This window comes from Acomys minous (assembly GCF_964271855.1).
Source record: "Acomys minous genome assembly, chromosome: 15".
Taxonomy (NCBI): Eukaryota; Metazoa; Chordata; class Mammalia; order Rodentia; family Muridae; genus Acomys; species Acomys minous.
The window spans coordinates 33,831,511-33,852,588 of NC_140497.1; the positions used below are offsets into that span (position 1 = coordinate 33,831,511).

At 44.1% G+C, this 21,078-nt stretch overlaps 1 protein-coding gene across 1 annotated transcript; it reads right to left on the reverse strand.

The window, feature by feature from the left end:
- Positions 1 to 1,326: 1,326 nt before the first annotated feature.
- CYP4V2 (cytochrome P450 family 4 subfamily V member 2) lies at positions 1,327 to 21,078 on the reverse strand. The gene is made up of 11 exons (XM_084759340.1): positions 20,372 to 21,078; positions 16,179 to 16,291; positions 14,053 to 14,138; positions 12,772 to 12,962; positions 12,349 to 12,418; positions 9,838 to 9,964; positions 7,721 to 7,906; positions 4,939 to 5,041; positions 3,844 to 3,978; positions 3,569 to 3,748; positions 1,327 to 2,825 (listed from the first exon to the last, which is right to left on the reverse strand). Exons 1-11 carry the CDS (start codon positions 20,583 to 20,585, stop codon positions 2,641 to 2,643), a joined length of 1,590 nt encoding a protein of 529 aa, XP_084615466.1. The 5' UTR covers positions 20,586 to 21,078; the 3' UTR covers positions 1,327 to 2,640.

Sequence of the window (21,078 nt, forward strand, 5' to 3'; positions counted from 1 at the left end):
TAAGGAAAATTCAGGGAGATGCAAAGTCTAAGTGGGTTGAGCAGCAGGGAGATAATTTTGGGGCTTCTTTGGATATAGAAGAGCTCTGAGACAAGGACTTGGGTGTCATCTCTGCTCAGTAGTTGGAAGCGGTAGGGTCTCAGGCCTACATCCACAAATAAATGAGTATTTCCAGTGACTGAGTGGGCCTGGAAGAGGATTCCCCTCCGGAGCCTCGAGCATCCTCCACGCTCATTTTTTCTTACTTTCTAAGTACCATATTGTCCTGGGTATCCACGCCCTCACATCAGCCAGACCTCTGCTCAAATGCTCTGTCCTTACAGTTAGCAGGCTGCAGCAGTATTGCTTTCCTGCTGTCTACTCTGCTTTGTAACACTGGTTACCAGGCATCAGCTCCTCTGCTCACTCTGTGTTCTTCTGCATCTTTTACACCTGGCTGATAAGACCTGAGACTGCAACTCCTTTGCTATTTTTTTTTTTTTAGAGCACTGAATAGTACTAGGGATTGAGTCAGAGTGAAATGCTGAATAACTACATGTGTGAGCGATTAATCGCTATGGAGAAAAAAAAAAGACCATCCACTAAAGCAAGTTGGCGGTACAGGGCCCTTGGCTTCCAGGGTCTGGTGGGTGAGTGGTAGGCACCCAGCGTCACTCTCCCTCTGCTGGTCTCCTCTCAGTCCTTTCATTCATCCCCTAGAAGCTGTTCCAGAGTGACCAGAAGTTTCTTCTGAAGATTAACTGTCTCTTTCCTTCAACTCCAGCTGGACAAATCCCAGGGAAGAACTCCGGGTTTACCCTGCTTGGGTCAATAAAGTTCAACAGAGAAAGTAGGTCATGCTATGGCATGTGTGTGCCTACACACACACATACACACACACACACACACACACACACACACTCACACACACACACCAAATACAAGAATAAAGAAATTAATATTTAAGATGTAAAAGCTTATAAGGTGGGGGTTAAATATATGGTAAAAATTGAGAGGAACCTCATTTGTTCAAGTGAAACCAATTAAACTACCCCAAATCATTTGAGATGGGACTTTCCTGGGACTCTTTCGCAGTTTCTAGCTCCCTCCTTGGTGAGCTTTTCTTCTCATCGGCTTAGGGCTTCTATCCTGTACACTGGGGCTCTCTGGAGAGTCTAACAGATTTGTTTGGCAATATTGCCCTGAATGGTGCATGCTATGGTGCTTGCCAAATAACTGGTTTTCATACTGTTCTCCTTTGATACTGACTCGTGGATACTTATTCTGACTTTTCTGTTTCTTGCTTCTGCTTCCTAGGCCATGGAAAATTGAGAACAAAACAAGCCATACAACCAATTCCTTATTAAAAGAAGTTTCTAGAAGTCACTGCATGAGGGATATGAGTATTATATACCCAATTAAAAATGCAAGGAGTGTAATTCAATTGCCAGCTTGGCAGGGATGTTCCATGGAGCTGAGTTTGAGGTCTAGTCCTGAACCAGGTGTGAAAGTACAGTGTAACTAAGTATAGAAGAAAAGATTCTTTCTTGCTTTACAAGTAGAGGAATTACAGGAAGGACACACCCACGTTAAGACGGCAGGAACCCTGAGTTCTAATCTATCCAGTCATCACCCTGAGTTCTATAATGATAAAGCCAAACTATGTTATAGGAGAAAGCATATCAGAAAGGGAGTGGAGAGGTATCAGTGTGGACAGTTATCTACTTCTATCCTCGGCAGAACTCAGGCAGGAATTTACTGTCTCCTCTATTACATGCCCCTCATCTTAATACAATGGTGCGTGAGCAGAGAATGTCCATGGCCACTTTAACTCCAAAGCCACTAATCAGGCAGCTGTGAGAAGCTGGGCATTGTGGAGGAATTTCTTCCAATAACATGATGCATAAGGTGACTGTGTCCACCAAGAGAAAGAAGACTCTAGCACACAGTCAACAAGGAACACGAGTCAGGCATGCAAGGGACCGGCTTTTTATGGTAAAATCTTAGTGTTATGACAATTACTTGTGTCATAACTGGTAGCACCGACGGCATCATGAAAACTTAAGCCCTTTATGCCGAAGAGCCTAATTACCCACCATTTTCAAATGATATATGTATTTCCAAGGAAACACATTTTCTTAATTCTGAGATTTCATTTAAATTGTGTCTTTTGTGTCTACCAAATGAGGAAGGGGATGCAAGCTACCCTGATGGGACCTGATAGACTGTGATCAGGCAGTGGGGGGAGGAGCCAGCCACCCCCTCCAGTCAGAGATCTAGGGGAGGGGAATAGGATGGAAGAGGGAGGGAGGGTGGGAACTGGAAGATGAGAGGGAGGGGATAACAATCAGGATGTAATGTGACTTAATTATAATAAACAAATGAAGTTGAACAGGTTGATGACCCCTCTGTTTTAATTGTTGCTACATGTTTATTTGGGTGCTAACTCAGCTAGCTAAGGGTACCTTTTTTGAGACAAAGAGAAGGCAACTGTGTTGGTAATAAACATACAGAAACTCTCAGTGATAGACTGGGTCCCAAGGTCAGTGAGGACAAGAAAAGATAGTCAAATCTGAGGATTCAGCGTTTTCATCCCATAATCTACAAGTTGCAAATGCCATGTTTCTTATGGAATGACCTTCACCATGGTGAGGTCACAGCTCAAGGACTGAGCTGGGGTTCGACTTCGTGTCTCCTCTTCAGCTTGATCCAGATGCCATTATTTGGCCTAAGAATCAAATCTCCAGACAGGCCGAGGTCTTCTCTCTTCTGGTTGGATTCTACCCAAAAGTGCCTCAGGAGACAGGCAAGGATGGTCTTCTCCTCCATCACAGCGAACTTCTGACCTTTAAGCAAGGGTAAATATCGTCACTTGAATTACAGACACAGCTGAAATGCAAGACCCAGAAGCTGCAGCACAACCATGAGTCACTTCAGCTAGGCCAGAGGAGAGCTAAGACCCTGAGAGGGTGGCTAAAACCAAAGCGTTTTCACTGTATTTAGAGATAGGATCTTTAAATAAGTTGGGACCTTAAGATTAACATAACATGGTTAAGTTTAAATGAGTTAAGTGTCGTCATTAAGGTGGGTCTCTGTAGAAGCCAAGACAATGATGTTTTACACATGAGGACACACAGAGAAAACACTTGTCTTGTCTGCCAGCTCCCGGACACAAAAAGCAAGCTGCCACACATAAACCAGAAGAGAGAAACCTTGGAAGACGCACTGACATCTTAGCCTTCTGGTCTGTGAGAGTCTTAGCTGCTATCCGTTTAAGCCATCTATTCTGTATTCTGTCCCACAGAGATCAGCTTTCTGCTTCCCCACCAGTGGGATTACTTGTGCACACAACACCCAGCTTTACATGCCGTGTAGGGACACGCTTGAGTCCTCACGCTTGCACAGTACCAACTGAGCTGCCTTCCTAGGCCCTAACATGACCCTTTAAAACTACAGTGTAAAGGGAAAGAACACAGAGCCCTTTCTGGTTTGTTGCCTGTGAGTAATGGTCACATGGTACATCAGAGATTCTTATGGGAAATCTATCACCTGGGCTTGAGAGGTGAAACCCACTTGAGTGGATACAAACCAATACAGTTTCTAGGTCCAGCAGAAAAGGGCACGTAGGCATAGGGGTGGCGTCCTTGGGAATTCTTGGGAAAGAACCGCTCCGGCTGGAATTCCTCAGGATCTGGGAAGTATCTGGGGTCCCGGTGCAAGGCATAAGGAATGATGACTGCTTCGGTGCCTTTGGCGATTCTGTAGCCGGCTGTCAACAGAGAGCAATGTGTCAGGACATAGGAGCCGGTTAGACGTCAGACATAGAACCCTTGCTCCCCCACGCTCTCATTAAAGCACACTCACCCATTTCACAGTCTTCTGTAAGACTCCGGGCAAATAAAGGGACAGATGGGAAAATGCGAAGAGTCTCTTTAATGACACAATCCAGATATTTGAGCTTCTTCAGGTCTTCCAGGGTGACGGGGCGATGGGACCTTCCTGGTTGAAGTAAATATGTAAAATGAAAACAAAGCAATACCTGGGCTTAGAGAGCTGAGACATCAAAGGGCAATGCAGGACCACAACATAGAATATCCAGTGTCCACGAGCAAAGCAGAATTTCTAATATCATGGATAATCAAAGAAAACGAGGCACTGTGCTAAGTCAAAGAAACCAGATAAGCTAAGACCATCTCCAATGATCTTAAACTTATTTAATGTGTTAATAAATATATTTAATATGCTAATAAAGTCCCATTACAAAGACAAAGGTCCTATATGATTCCATTTATAGAGACAGACAGTAAGATGGTGAGTGCTGGTCAAGGGCGGGGCAGTGGGTGGGGCAGTGGGCGGGGCAGTGGGTGGGGCAGTGGGCGGGGCAGTGGGCGGGGCAGTGGTAAGGGGAAGAAAGATGAGTGGTTGTGTAGCAGTACAGGTTTCCTTTGGGATGTGGAAAATACTTTAGAGATGGTAGCACCTATCGTATAGTAAAAACAAACCTTCCTGCCACATCACCCATCACCACTGTCATTATGTAGGCACAGTCACATGGAAGGACTCTCCCTTTCCCCTCATAACCAGCTCCACCTGCGTCCTGTGCTCCCACACGGCATCTTCTTGGCATTGCTCAAAGGCACAGGCCAAGACGCTAAGCTGTAGGTTACATGTGCCTGCTTCACCTATTAAGCATTAGGACCGTTGTGAACGGTCTCATTGGTCTATGCATCCTTAGCTCCCACTCCGGAGCTCCCACTCCGGGATAGACATGTGTCAGGACATCTGTCAAATGCCTGCTAGGAAATTCCCTAGGCCTTGTCCAGGAGCCAGGGGCAGACAGACAAGAGTCTACACCGGAAGCTTTCTGTTTATGATAACGGCATCCTTAGGGACCAAGGACGACCATTGTTTCTGTGGACTCAGAGGCCCCAACAGTGCAAACAAAAGCACCCAATGTACCAAAGACTTCATCCAACTCCTTGTCCACTTTTCGCTGGACTTCAGGATAACAACCCAACAGGTACAAGGACCAGTTTATGGCAGCTGCAGTTGTATCGTGACCCTGTAAATAGAAGAGGGAGATGTTTAAAAGCACAATTCTGTTGGGGCGCACATGCGAAAGGAACCGAACGCCCTCTGAATGTCACAGCTGCGGTATGACTGCAGTGCCCAAATCACTCATTGTAGCTGTTCACCTCAGTCAGAGACAGACTTGAAAAGTCTCTTAGCTGGACAGGAATGGCACACTACTGTAATCCCAGCACTTGGGAGGAGGCTGAGGCAGGAGGATTGCTGTTCTGGTTAGTTTTCATTGCCAACTGGACACACCCTGGCAGAGAAAGACTCAATTGAGAAATTGTCTCTGGCAGATTGGCCTGCAAGCACATCTGTGGGGCCCTTTACTTGATGAGTGATTGATGTAGGAGGGCCCCAGCCTGCTCTGTGCTGTACCATCCCTACCCAAGTGGGCGTGGACTATACAAGAAAGGTAGCTCAGCATCAGGAGAAGCAAGCCAGCGAGCAGCATTCTGCTACGGTTTCTGCTTCAAGGCTCTGCCTCGAGTTCTTGCTTTCATAGGCTTCCTCGGCTGGTGCTGAACACGAAGGATTATCTGTGAGGCTCTGAGCACCTTCTCCCGCTGAAGATAATACTTGGCTAGCCTCTAGAAATGCTAAGTATTTTGTAGAACTTAATCTCTATAGTTGAAGGAAATATTCATTACTATCATTCATATTTTAGAGATTTCTTTAAAAATCACATAACTTCCCAAGGAAGTGAATATTGGACATGAGCACTAGGCCTGATGACGAAGCGGGAGGGCCCGCACCATTCTGCTGTGAAGCTCTGGTAAGAGTCAAGTCACCCCCGGGACATCCTGGGGCTCCACCCACTCCATACTTCAGGCCTCTCTCCACCTCTCATCTGTCTGGGGCCTTTCTATACACCTGCAGTCCTTTACAGAGTGATTCTGGCTACAGACATGATCCACATGCTGTTGCTCAGCCATCTGCAAGTCACTGGTCTATGCAAGGTAAGGCTGTAGTCCTAATTACTCAATGGCTTCTTTTGAACACATGGATTAAAGCCTCATTTGAGTATATGGGAGAAGAGGTCTCCTGAGCTTCCTATGGCTGAAGTAAAACTACTTGCCAGAAGCACTGTAATGGCTGGACCACTTAACAGCTGGAACCTAGGGCATGAAATCCTGGAGTTAACAGCCCACATCTGACCCATGGAGGAGTCGCAGCGGTGTGATCAAACATGGCAGGCCTCCTATGAGGTGTCACAAAGGACAATATCAAGACTTCAAAACATGCTAGAGCTGCAGGAATGAGATTAGCCTGTCTGTTTCTATAAGAGGTGAATAATGGTTATTGGTGGGAACTAGATATGTAGGTCTGCAATACACACATGCACATATATATTGTGTATATAGGTACATATGTACATATATGTTGCTGTGTGAGAACTGGGGCAAAGTAGGGATGTAGGGTCTCAGTGCCTGGTGTGAAATGCTAATGATATGTATTTGTTGCCTTGCTCTTATATGGCTTTTTGATTCTTGATGTACTTTTAATGATCTACTCTTCATAGCTATTCCACAAAGTCTGTGTTAATAAAATAAGAATAGAGACTGTGGTGGTTTGAATAAGAATGACCCTCATAGGCTCATGTAGTTAAGTGCTTGTTCATGAAGGGCTGGACTACTTGAGAGAGATTAGGAGATGTGATCTTGTTGGAGTAGGTGTGGCCCTGTTGGAGGTAGTGTGGCACTGCAGGTGGGCTTTGGGGTTTCAAAAGCCGAAGCCAGGTTGTGTCTCTCTTCCTGTTACCTCAGATCTGGATGCAGAACTCTCAACTACTTCTCGGGTACCATGTCTGCCTGTGTGCCTCAATGTTCCCTGCCATGAGGCAATGGAGTAAACCTAGAGACTGTAAGCCAGCCCTAGCTAAATGCTTTCCTTTCTAAGAGCTGCTGTGATCACGGTTGTCTCTTCAGAGCAGCAGAACAGCTGGGGCTACAGCCCAGTGGAGACCACTCATTTATTATGCACAGGGCCCTTGGTTCAATCACTCTCACTGAGAAGAAAATGGCCCACAAAAGGTAGATGATGAAGAGCTTGAGGCTACACTTCCAGTATTGCAAATACCCCCAGAACCCTCACCTCTCTCTCTCTCTCTCTCTCTCTCTCTCTCTCTCTCTCTCTCTCCCCCTCCCGGTGTGTGTGTGTGTGTGTGTGTGTGTGTGTGTGTGTGTGATGGCACACGTGTGGTGTTCAAAGAATGACCTGTGGGAGTAGAGTTCTCCCTTCCACCATGTTGGTTCCACGGATCCAACTCAGGTGGTCAAGCTTGGGAGCAAACACTGTCACTTGCTGAGCTGTCTTCATGGTCTCATTTCTGTGGAGGTATTCTGGGGTTTTGTAAGATATATTTTTATTTGCATTGGTGTTTTGCCTGCATGTGTGTCTGTATGAGGGTACCATATCCCCTGGAAGTGGAGTTATAGACAGGTGCGAGCTGCCATGTAGGTCCTGGGACTTGAACCCAGGTCCCCTAGAAGAGCAGCCAGGGCTCTTAATTGCTGAGCCATCTCCCCAGCACTTCCTCTTTTTCCTTGTTTGTTGCGGTGGTGTTGGGAATGGAAGCTAGTTCTTATGTGTGTTAAGCAGCTGTTTCTACCACAACACATCCCGAGCTGTGAAATGCATTAAGAAGTTACCAGGCAACAAAAATTACCTCAAACATGAAAGTGTCAACTTCCTCTCGGATGTCTTCATGGCTTAATTTGTTTCCTTCCTCATCAGTCACACTCAAAAGCAAGTCAAGAAAAGCCTTGCGTTTACTTTTGGAGGGACCAGGACCCCTGCCAGCAACCGTGCAGTCTTCCTCGGCCTTCATTTCATTGGCCCGTTCAGCAATGACCTGTAGGAGTTGAATCCAAAATTTGGACATTTGGTGAGGCTTAATGGTACATTCTCCCATGAAAACATGTTGGCTTCTTTAACTTATTATTTTTTTTCCTGACTTTTTCTGTTCTTTGTCTTTCCGTGACAACTTAGGCCCTTGTGATAAGGAAGCATCACTGAGGGTGTCATGTGGTGAAACTATGAAATACGAATGTAATGACAGGACAAACAGAATTTTCAAGTACTATTTTTGCAATCTTTCTAGCATGGGAATAGAGTTGGTGTCTACAAGACATCCCCCAGCGATGTGAGGGAGCTAACGAGGGAAAGTGCAAATGGGATACAGAGTATAGTAATTCTTGATCACTCTTGATGATTACCTCAGGTTATGGAGAAAGGAAACAGCAAGCTAATGAGCCAGTAACTGATTCCTGTCCACCCTTCAGGTTTGCTCTCCATGCACCCAGAATGCTCAGCCATTGAGTGCTCCTGTGACTGCATCCCTAGACATGTCCAGGTCTCAGGTGATAGCTGCACAAGACATGACGTTCCCTACTCAAGCCTACTCTTGTCCCTAGCAGTCTGCATGTGCCTGCCTTTCCTTCCCATGTGCCCCTTTCACTTATCACATGGCATGCATTATATTTGCCTTTTGTAATTTGCATTTTAGTATGAGTATGTTTCCCTACAACCACAATGTTTCCCCACCATCCACTTAGCAGAGTCTGCCTTTGTGTAGGGATTTTCTCCTCAGATCAAGAACACTGGCAAGCATTCTAGAATGTTCATTAGATACATCTGAATTAACAACAAAGGCAGTCCATACAGCTGTCCTGCTCATGTATATTTTCTTTTTCCTGTTGCATAATTGAGTCATCCTCCGTAAATGAGTAGCTTCACAGAAATTTGGGGGCAAAAATACCATGTTTTCTTTTATTCTTTGTGGACTGTAGAAGAGTTTATATCTGGGTATATATTTTTCGATATTTCCAAAGTGAATGGCATTGTCTACGCAGTCTGGAATTCACTGCTTGTTCTTACTGCTGTTGATGCATGACCTTTAAGGGGAAATGTCATTATAAAATGTGACCTGCTTATTCTCCTCCTGCCACCTGGTGACTGTATTTGTGGCATCTCGAGGCATTACCTCATTCATTTAGCATCCACTGACTTAACCACGTGATTCATTGGTGGCTTTGCCTTATCACAAAGAAGCAGTCCCATTATATTTCAAGCAATATCACAGCAAAGAAAGGATATGTTTAAATGGGAATGTTTCGACACATTTAAATTGCAATTTGATGAGTATTTTCAATTAAACCTTCCTTTTTGATGAACATGTCTTCAACCCAAAGATGAATATACTATGTTTAAAACAAAAACCCTATCTCCTGTTTATTTTTTAATTTGGAAAGAAAATAGTACTATCAAATTCGTTTTCACCAAATTATAGCATGTGCTGGGTTAGTTGTCCTTTCACATGAGAACAACTGGCTTCCTAAAACACTCCTGCATGGGTCTCTAACCCTTCCCCATTTCATCCAGAGCCCTGTTTGCCAGTAAGTGCTCAAAGTCCACAGAACGTTCTGTAATTATTGTTATGGATGACTGGGTCTCCTAGACGACTCTCTGATATGATAAGGAACATGTTTGTTTAATTCCCTTCTCTATCTCCAGTGCTGGGTACAGCACTTGACACTCAGTGAATAGTTCATTGATGCTAGTTGAATATATAATTTATGTGTACTACTGATCATTTTTGCATTACTAGTCAATTAACTTTCGTGGAAAACATAGTCTACTCTGTGGCCCCATAGCTGGGTGTAAATTTGGTAATAGCTGCACAACACTGTGCGTTCATTTAATTCCACTTGGTTCTATGCTTTGTCTGGTTTAACACACACACACACACACACACACACACACACACACACACACACTACTTACATTGTTGGTAAAGGTATGTAGTCTCTTGAGGCTCCTTCTGTGCTCCCGTCCTTCTTTAAACATAAGGTACCAAAGGTCAAACCAAAACCAGGGCATCTTCATTCTTCTGTGTATCATATCACTCATCCTGTAAATGAGATAGGATGTTATCTCCTGCCCTTTGGCTCCTGGCCTTGATTAATGACATTGACTATTAGTCTTCCAAGCTAATAGAGATCCATGTTTAATGCTAAATGGTAAAAAATAATAGACGAGTATTCATACCGTGAAGCTGAAACAAATAATGGATGTATTAAAGAAATTAAAAACCCTCTGTGATCTGGGCATGATGCCTGCAATCCTAGCACTCAGGGAGGTAGAGGTAGGCCAGTCTGATCTACACAGAGAAACACTGTCTTGAAAAACTAAAAAGCAAAACAACCAAAACAAAACAAAGAAAAAAAAAACCCCACTGTGAAACACGCAGATGGCCCTGCTCTGGTCAGTGCTTTTATTTCTACAGTGTGAGCTCATAATTTCCCAGGAACATTAGCACGATTGTACCAAAGGTTTAGATAGAATCTGCCTCTCTTTAAGCTCTATACACTTCAGGCAGTCACTATTCTAAAGATGTTAAAAACTCTGGGGCCGGTGAGATGGCTCAGCAGGTAAAGGCACCTGCTAGCCAGTCTGACCACCCGAGCTCTGACCTTGGAACACACATGTCAGAAGGGACGAACCAACTCCTACATGCTGTTCTCTGACTTCTGCATGTGCGCTGTGGTACACGCACCCTCACACACATGTGTACGAACACAAAGTAATTAAAAAGGATTTACAAAAAGAAGTGGTCTTTTATAAGACATTGCATACTCAACAGCAACCAGCCACCATGAAGCTGTTCCCAGCACTTGCTTCTCATTCTGAGTGACAGAGCAGACAGAGTTCTGCTCTGTCTTCTTTAGGACAGCCCCAGTGACAGCTCTTTGAAGGGGCCTTTCCTGGAGACTATATTCTAGAACACATCCATGTTTAGCAGACTGATAACAACTCAATCTTTTCTCTGTCAACAACTGTTACAATCCCTAAATTTTTATTTCTTGATTCAATTGCCCATCTCCTATGCTATTCCTTTGTGACAGTTAAAGCTACCTGGGGTGATGCCTACCTGATGATAGCTGTTCAGTAAGTATTTGTTAAGATGAAATTAATTTAGGAATGAATTAACATTGTATAAATCAAATTCCAGCTCCACCTCTTATTAGGTGAATAACTCTAAGCCCTTTCAAAGTCAAAAAAAGAAAAGAAAGATTGCCTCAACTGCAAAGTCAGCAGTCACTCAATGCAGAAGATAAGAAAATAAATGGTATCAAAAATTTCCCAGTAGAAAAGAAAAGCACACACTAAACAGTGGTAACCACTGCTACCCCAGAGCAGGGCTCCTCAACCTTCCTAACACTGCGACCAGTTGGAATTGTTCCTCATGTTGTGGCGACCCCACTATAAAATTATTTTGTTGCTACTTCATAACTGTAAATTTTTCCTATTGTTATGAATCATGAAGTAAATTTCTGCATTCTCTGACGGTCTTAGGCTGTGGTGAGTGTCGAGATAAGCCCTTTTGGAGGCCCACGGAGAATGGTGAGTGAGGGCATCAGCAGCTCCTAAGACTTCTCAAAAGACCCTGACCCACCGCACACAATGTTGATCCACTAGGAACTGATGAAGCTTCCAAACGGATCCCAGGCTAGGATGGTGACGGCTTCCGAGGTAACCTCGTCGTCTTCCTGTCCTGTCCCCACCTCCCATCCTATCCCCACCCTGTCACCCCCTGCTACACACACACACACACACACACACACACACACACACACACACACACACACACTTTTTAAATAGCTACACCAACCTGACTGATGGCTATTGGTGCTTGAGGTGTACGGGATGGTCTGATTGGCCCTGCAGTCCTTTAAAGGCTTTTGTTTGTTTGTTTGTTTTGTTTTGCTTTGTTTTTACACTGAACAGAACAATGAAGCTAGACCTGCCGCTTGGGTCTGGTCTCTAGAGTCTGATTCCTGGGATTCTGCGCAGGCTCAGTCACCACTCCCCTCTCCTCCACATCTCACCTCTGCCCATTCCTGATCCCCACACTAGGCAACCCCTGTAAAAGGATCCTTTAACCCCTCCCAAAGGGGTCAAAACCCACAGCTTGAGAACCATTCTTCTTATAATAGTTGCTATGCTATTATGATTTCTTTTCATATGTCTTGCTTTTGTCATTTGGTATCAAGATGCAGTTGGGAGATTTTCAATTAACATAGTACTCAGATAGACCATAATTTACATTTACAACAAATTGCCTGTTACGAGGCGAAATTTTTAATTTGACATTTCACTTCAAACACAGTGAAAGCACTACATAGATTGATGTGATTAGCAATGGTTTTAAAGCCCAAATCAATAACAATTTTTAAAAAAAAATTAAAAGATTCCTCTGCCCACAGCCCCCCCCCCCCACACACCACCACTTACCTATACACTGACCGGACATACTCAGAGTCATCGTTACCTTGAGCTCCAATGTTCTTTCCCATAGCTGTTTCTGCAAAATACAGGTAAGAAGCAACATGGGTGACAGGGGACACTGAGAGACACCGAATCCTGTTCTGCTCTCTTTCGTTTGCTCTTCTGTCCCCTTCTGCATCGCCTACTTCCGGTTCCTGTCATCCTTCCCCTTAGACCTTCCACACAAGGTGACAACGTGGCTGCTCTGGCCATGCCCCTAGGAATGGCTTGGAGTTCTTGGTGAGGGGGGGCAGGGAAGCGCTTATCAATAACACCACCCTGAAGGACCCGAGTCCCCTCCAATCAATCCCCCTCATTCGTCCTACCCGTGGAATCTTATTTTCTACTTAGGCCGTTGACTTTCGGCAGCGCGCCATCAGTCAGACCTACCGCAGATGATGTCCAAAGCGCAAAGAGTGATGTGAAAAAAGCAGTTAAATGCTTCTTGACCGACGTGGCTTTCAAGCTTTTTAACCAGTATATTTGCTTGCTCGTTCATGACATCCAAGAAATCCTCCAGGATTGTAAAATGGAAAGTGGGCGTTAGCATCTTCCTCCTGGAGCGCCACTTGTTCCCAGTACTGCAAGCACAAGGCATCGTTAGGAGTCAAGCCACCAGGGCATGGCGGCCCTAAACCCAGCCCAGTCAATGCAATTCTGAAACAGCCTCACCCACAGCATCTCAGGGATCTCACTAGAATGAGAAAGAGAAGGCGTATGTGTATGATATTCTCACTCTCCCGCCATTCCCCCGGCCCCCACGCTCCCCTCTCCCCTCCGCCGCCGCCAGTGTAGATATTTGGACCTTGTTCTGTGATATTAATAGTTAAAATTACTTTCGTTAAAAAAAAAAGAACACGTTGAGCATATCGTGTTCATTTCTAAGAGGAATGTCTGAAAATCCGTTCCTCCCCTAAGTTTATTCTTCAGACACCCGCATGCTCCATACCTTGGCCTTAGTTTCTACTGTGGGAGTCCTGAAAAATAGTATACTAAATACGCCATTTCCTGGCTGAGCTCTCCCCCTTGGGACAGGCTTACTTTGAGTGCCAGAGCAAGACTGCTTTATGGACTTATGTTGGCCTGCCCAGCTTTCCCACCAGCTTTTCAAAGCTTCCCTCTGCCACACGTTTTCACTGTGGCAGACCTCCTAATTCCTAGAGTGCTCTTCACACTCGTTAACTTGCAACTTCTGGTTATAGGCATACCTGCCTAGGGGCTGCCTGTCAACGTAGCTGGAAGTTACCAGACACCTGCATGGCTGTCTTCCTCCCAAAAAATATCAGACACTGCCTTACTGTTATGTCTCAAGCCCTGGAACAAATGGCTGAGGTGCCTAAGTGGATCTGGTCACCAGGTTCCCCCAGCACTCCTCAAGCCTTCAGGCCAGAGGCTCTTCCCTATATAATCAATCCAACCATTTTGGTTACCTGTGTCTTTTTGTACCTTTGCTCTCTTGGCTGCAGCACCTGGCTCCTCTTCCTGCTTCTTTCTCCTCCCTCCTCTCTTTCACAAGGCTCAGGGCTCTGGACTCTCCCCGATGTACCTGTCTCCCCCTAAGCCCACCCTTTTGTCTGCAATAAGCTTTCTCCTCCACCATAGCTTGGAGCAGCCATATCCTTTCCTTTTCATCTTTCTTTCTTTCTTTCTTTTTTCTTTTCATTCTCTTACCTTGTGAGAAGTCCTAGTCCCAGCCATGGTTGTAGGAACTTGTACATAAATGATTTATCAATTTGCTTCGAACTGGTCAAAATTACCTTAAGAAGACATTAAAAAAAAAAGATAGATTTAGATATCAAAACAACTACAATTATAAAAGGAGTAGACTAGGACATTGTCTGCTTTTCAGATCAATGGTTTTTTTTTTTTAAATCAGCATTTACTATTCTGTGGTTCATTTAATTCTTATGACTCTGAGATACCAGAAGAATTAAAATTAGATTTCAGGGTAACTGGGGCAAAGACTTTATCTTTGTTACTACAGAAACTCATGCATCTTCTGGAACTATTTCTAGATAACTGATCATCTGCTTTCTCGGAAATGGAGGTCCCCAAACAAAATAAAACTGTTGACATCCTACTGATATACCTAAAACTTTTATCTCATTTTGCCAACTTCGGATGTTTATGCTGTCGTGGCACTCCATAGGACTGTCAAGGACAAGCCATAATTTGATGGGCCCATTTATTATTCAAAACTCAAATACATTAATGGAAGCTAGGGAATAAAGGATTTCTTTATCCCTCAACTTCCCTCCCTAAGGTCCCTAACTGTGGCAAAGTATCAGTAAGAAGCAAAAAGTTAAAAAACAAAACAAAACAAAACAACAATAAAAAAAGCTACACAGTTTTACATAACCTCCCTCAACAGTTCAACAAGTACCTATCTCCTATTGGGTTCTTTACTTGGGCCTGCAGATCCACACCTTTGCTTTTTGCTACAGACTCTCTCTGGACCTCAGCACGACTTGGAAAAGCCACCCCATGGGCTGGCACCAGAAGACCACAACCTGACAACAGAAGAGGGATGGTCTCCTGAATGTAAAGGGCACCCTGCCTTCCCCAAGAATCACTAAAACCATAGTAGCACTCAGACATGCCACTCCTTCAGCATAGTCCGCCATTACCAACCCCCCATCAATGGCCATTGTGATAGACACGCCCCTTAATTAGTAAAACAAAGGGCGTAGAACTGGAAGAACAATTTTTCCGAGAATTCTGCCTGTAGCTTGCCTTCAGAGATCAAACTTTCATCCCATGTATAACGACTTAATACTGTGACTGCAGTTCATTTGTGACTATGTTCTCATCCAATAACGACTTAATACTGTGACTCAAACTAAATGCTTTCTCTTATAAGTGACCTTGGGCATGGTGTTTCATCACAAGCAATGGAACTAAGTGTCCAAGAAAACCTCTGTTCAGACATCAGGTCAGAAAACTTCAGAAGCCTCTAGGCTCGCTCTTTTTCCTTTGTTCTGAGACAGGGTTTCTCAGTGTAGCCCTGGCTGTCCTGGACTCACTTTATAGACCAGGCTGGCCCTGAACTCACAGCAGTCTGCTTGTCTCTGCCTCCCGAGTGCTGGGATTAAAGGCGTGCACCACTTCCAGGCTCACTCTTGAGCAAACAACATCAAGTTTTAATTTCCTCCCTTTATGCTCCATAGGCTTAGTACACTAGTCAATGTACCATAATATGTAACAAAATATGAGACCCTGCAAAGCATAACAAAAGCACCTTTATTGTATTAGTCATGAATGTAGACCTCTTAAAGCTGCCTGATACACCAGGCTTGGCACAGAGCCACTGCACTAGCTATTCAGGAGGCTGAGGCAGGAGAGCTCTAGCCAAGTTCAAGTGTAGCCTAGACCTATCAGATGAGGTCACGGTCACCCTGGGCAAGCCAGTGTCTCAAAATTAGAAAACAGGAAAAACAGACCTTATAGAAGAGCATTTGCATGTCCCCCCCCCAGTGGCCTTGGATTTCATCTCCAGTACGAAACAAAACACTGAAAACCCAAAACAACAACAATCTCGCTGAGAAGAGTTCTTTCCAAAGGAGAGCAAGTCTATGGAGACCTAATAAGGATATTCACAGAGGCATGGGGATTGCAGCTACAGTGCAGCAAGAAATCACTGCACAGCCTGCACAACGCTTTGCGAATGAAATGCTCTTTGGAGTGAATGTAATGAGGTTTGAGGATGTATCTGAGGATGTATTGAGGATGTATCCTGATGGAATTCTTTACATCATAGCCTGTAGAGCGAACAAACCACTCTGATGCTATACACTCACCTCCACAGTCTCCGCCTTGTAAAGGGCCACCATGGGCACCGGCCCAATCCAAAGTTTAATGACGGGCAGGTGTCGGAATTCTTCCGTGTACTGAATTAACTGCTGAAAGAATTCTGGAAGAAAAATATTTCATTTCAAACTCAAACCAAGACAAGAATTTGTTCACTGAATTGTACAAATATCCACTATGTCCTTTCAGCAGATACACAAGGCGTGTGATATATCGCCATTAAAGGAAGTTAGAGAGGGGGGTGTGAGCTCCTGTGAGCTCTGCAACATCCCTAGAGCTATTAGGTTGTTTTGTTTTTTTTCTTAAGTCTGTAAATGTAATGAATGTAACAGTGATATATTGTTATAAGATAAATATTAGGATTTGCTGTGGCAAATGTACATTCTTAATAAACCAAGGCCATATGCCATGGGCCTAGAAAATGGTTGAACCTGGCTTAGTCCCAAGACTCCAGAATTTGACATCTGAACCATTGTATCACAATTGAAAAAAAAATAGAGACTCCAAACATCTCTTAGATTCAAAATATGTGCCATGCGCGCACACATGGGCATGTGTGTATGTAGATATAGTATGGTCGAAATTTCAGGGAAAGAACTGTAAAGATGGTTCAGCCAGTAAAACTGTCAGCTGTCATGCATAACAACCTGAGCTTGATCCCTGGACTCCACATGGTGGAAGAAAAGAGGTGACTCTAGGTAGACGCTGTTTGATCTCAGCACATGCACTGTGGCATCGTGTGCACGTATGCCCATGAGCACACATACATAGACCCAATAAATAAATATAAGATAAACAAATAAGTACATTTCAATTAAGACATTGTTTTAAACTTTTAAAAATTGTAGCTGGGGGGGTGGTTCAGTAGGTAAAAGTACTTACTGTTTTTCTAGAAGGCCCAGGGTCAGTTCCTACCACTGATAGCAGACCACCTTAAATCCAGCCCCAGGGGATCTAACAGTCTTTTCTGGCCTCCACAGGCAACTGCACATATGTGTCATACATACACATAGATACAGACATTTAAATGCATATGTAAGTAAGTATGTATGTATGTATGTGTGTGTGTGTGTATGTATGTGTTAAAATATTTTTAAATTTTGCGGTGTAGTTTCAAAGCATTCTGGTGTGAGGGGAAGAAGGGAACTTTGGTTGGAAGGAGTCAGATGCAGAAGTTGGGCCTTCCTGGCAAAGTTGGTTATTTAGCATAAACGACGGGAAACCGTAAGAGTTAGATGCCAGCTGGAATCCACAGGCAGTGCCGACAGCAAGGTCACCAAGGCCTGAATCTGCACGTTAGCCACAGGATAAAGGCACAGACTCATAAAACCCAGTGCCACTCAGGTCAGAGGTTGCACCATAGTGTGCTCTGATAGGTCCAGTTTTGCTGAGCTCAATGCCGAGTAGAGAGGGCCTCAATAAATACTTGATTGATAATTAAAGAACTTACTGTAAACAAATACTTCTTACAGATCTAGAAATTTGGCTTAAATTACATTGTAATCCTAAAATAATTGCAATAGTTAGTTCTATAAACAAAATAAGTAAGAACGGCAAGAAAGAGTTCTTAACAACTATCCAAATAAGTCAGTTTCATAACTGAAAATTGAGCAACCGTTTTCTCATCCTCAAGCCCAGTACTTGCTGGCCTTTTATAAGTGGCCATTTTCCTCACTCAGGGTCATGCCAAGGAGAACGACTTTAAGGAAGTCTATCTGCTCAAAGTTCCTTTTCAACTGGTCTTAGTCACTAAAGACTTCTCCAAAATATGAGACTTTCTAAAGGTAAAGTTGGAGGGGTTCTAAGGCCATGACCCTCCCAAATAGAATTTTGATCTCAAACATTTATACTTCAAATGAGGAAATTGAGAAAAGATCAAAATCTCTAAAATTTAATGCCGTAAATGACTAACAGCCTGAAAATAAAATTACAGAAAAAATAATTTGTGAAAATGATATAAAAGACATTTCCTTTAAAATTTGAAAGTGGTTTACTGGAAAACTGGTAGAAGTAAAATAAAATAAAACAAAATAAAAACATTTAGAATGCTTCAGAAGCCAATTTGTGCAATAAAACAAACAATGATAAACGCATGTTTTTACACACAAAGCACCCAGGCATATTATGAAGACCATGAGCAGATGAACTATGCTCATAAACAAATGGCTCAAAAACTAAAATATATAAACACATAGGACCATCATGGTAATTGTGTGCACCTTGTTGTATAATTGCTGGCATCTGAAATGTCATGACAAGAGCTAGCAGAAGTGGACGAAATGGACGAAAACCCACAATGGGGGAAGGCAGGTGCCAGAAGAACTGAGGCCTCAAGGAGATTTTTCTTTCATGGTTGCAGATCTCTTCGTTCCTCAAGGATGTTTCAGTGTTCACACACACACACACACACACACACACACACACACACGATGCTTCTTCAAAAAATAAAAAATTATGATAATGCACTTATGTTAGACAAATGTGCAAAAACTATGTAAGATGAATTAGAACTCTCGGAGTCTTTGAACAGTTTAAGGTGGCAGCAGGGACAGAAAATGAAATGCATGTGTGCCTAACAAAAAGCTGGGGACAAGGAAGTGGGGAAAGCCAGGGGCTTCCCTAAGCAGTAAAGTCTGAAGGCTGGCAAGCCTGGACCAAGGTAACCGAAGAAAATCTCAGAGAGACACCAACTTGCTTTCTGTATTGTTTCTTCTGTACTCAGCATGGTGTGATTCTGCCCATGATAAATATGAGGTTTTTTTTTTTTATTAGATTCATACACTATCCTCCTTTGAAAAGATACATTTAAATAACTACAGACACACACACAATAATGCCTTACAAGGTCTTCAGATGCTCACTCTACATAACGTGATGGGACCAGAAATACCAGTTGGTGTCCTGAGAACCCAGCTTTCCACACAAATAACCCTTCATTCTCCAGTGGGCATCCTGAGGTCTGGATTTTTGTCTTCTATGATTTTTCACAGTGGAATTGTTAAGCTATACTCGCAAGCCTCAGAGTGGAAGGGAGGGGAGCTTTCTCTGAGCTAACAGAACAGAAAAGAGTTTTATCAGTATGGTTCCAACACACCCGAGTGTGCTGACCGGGTTTCCAATGAGTCCTACTGATGGTGAAGTGACAACAACTTTGCTTGGATGTCAGCTAGAAAATATTTTGGTGTGCAGTTCCCCGTGATGTCCCATTTTTATTCGTGTCAGGTTGTGCCGGGGCAGGTTTCCACCTGGGATCACATAAGTGACAATGAAAGATCTGAAGATTTAAAGTTGGTGGCCAGCCTGTAAAACAACTATTAATAATTTAAAAATCTGAGGCAAGATTAAGCTTCTGACACAGGGCTTTGTAAAAATCGTCATTCTGAATCTAGCTCCTCGGTTCTAGGTGTCCCGTCTTACACAGCCGTGGGCATTGAGCCTTAAGAGTGAATGCACTGTCCTAATAGGTAAATTGATACCACTACTTTTAAGAACTTTCTGACTTAAATTATCTTTTACATCAATAGAACAAAAAAATTTTTTTGTGTAAAACATCGTTTTAAAAGACTATTTCAAGTTTTTTTTTTTTAAATCACTCTTTAATTAATAAGGTTTTTGAAACTGGCCCTATAAATTTACCTCAAGGACCCTGCAATAGAGTCTGCTGAAGTGGCCTTGTGAAACTTCCTCAGAAGGGTAGGGTCAAAATACAAAGGCCAAGAGGATTTTAACTTCGTATTGATCAAGTTCTACAACGTCTGAGGCCAAAGAACCTCCGGCCTCCTTTTTTTGTTTTCTAACTAAGAGACAAAGAGGAACGGTATTAAGTTTGAGGATATTTGCAGCTAGACTTTGAGATTGGGGAACCACAGAACAACACAGAAATATTGTAATCTGTTATATACATGCATGCATGTTTTCTATGTTCATTATAGGATGGGAGAGACGCAAAGTAATTTGGCAGGCACCAGAGTGGAAACTGGAATTGGGAGAACTGGGAATCTATTCTCTAGGGGAGAGTGAAAGATTTCCTTTCTCCTAGCAGCCAATTAGAAAGCGGGTCTGAGGGATGTGAGGACCCCCGATGTAGCAAGGTGGGAAAGAGTCCCTTTATAGGCTTCCCAGACTGACAAGAAGCCCAGCAGCCTTCGAGTTAGAGCTCGGATTTCCTTGTACAAACCCTTACCTGCGCTGTTGGGCTTCATCAACAGCGCGTGTCCCACCAAGGGGTAGGCGCGGGTCACCGACGGGATAGGCCGCATCTGCAGCCATTTCCGCGCGTAGCTCGCCACCATCTGCAGGATGTTGAGTAGGATTGTGGCGCCGGCCACGGAGACCGCGCTCGCTGCGCCCCAGAGCAACAGCTTCCGCCCGACCAGCCCTAACCACAGCCAGATCATCTCTCTGACGCCCCTCTGCCCTCCTTGCAAGTAGTGGGCGTGTGAGGATCAGCCGCTGCGGGGATCTGCGGAGGGAAGTCTTGCTTCGAGTTCAAGCGCCCGGGTCGGGAGAGGAGTTTGAGAACTCAGGGATGATGGATTTTCCAGCTTCAGCTAGAGGATTCCAGGACGTGCCAGGTCCTCTCCGATCTCCTTGCTCTGGAGGAGGAAAGCTCTGCAGCCGCCCCTGCATCCAGGCCCTGAGGACACCTTTCCCAGGCTAGCAGGAAAAGCGCCGCGGACTTGTTATGCTGCGCCAGCAGGGAGTCTGCGTAACACGCGCCAACCACCAGAGGGCAAGACGAAAGCAAAAGACCGGAACAACTGAGCTCTGAAGTTCCGAAAGCACTAGAAGGCTCTCCGTGTGGAAAGATGACGACGGGACGGCTTGTGCATGGAGAAGAAACTAGAAATTCACACCACCAGTTCCGGACACACTGAGACCTGCTAATGT

Excerpts from the sequence above, each read along its gene's own strand:
- CYP4V2 (XM_084759340.1), bottom strand. The coding sequence starts at position 20,585 with ATGATCTGGCTGTGGTTAGGGCTGGTCGGGCGGAAGCTGTTGCTCTGG. Across the intron at positions 16,292-20,371 it reads GATGAAGCCCAACAGCGCAG|AATTCTTTCAGCAGTTAATT; the intron begins GTAAGGGTTTGT and ends TTTTTCTTCCAG. Across the intron at positions 3,749-3,843 it reads TACAGAAGACTGTGAAATGG|CCGGCTACAGAATCGCCAAA; the intron begins GTGAGTGTGCTT and ends CTCTGTTGACAG.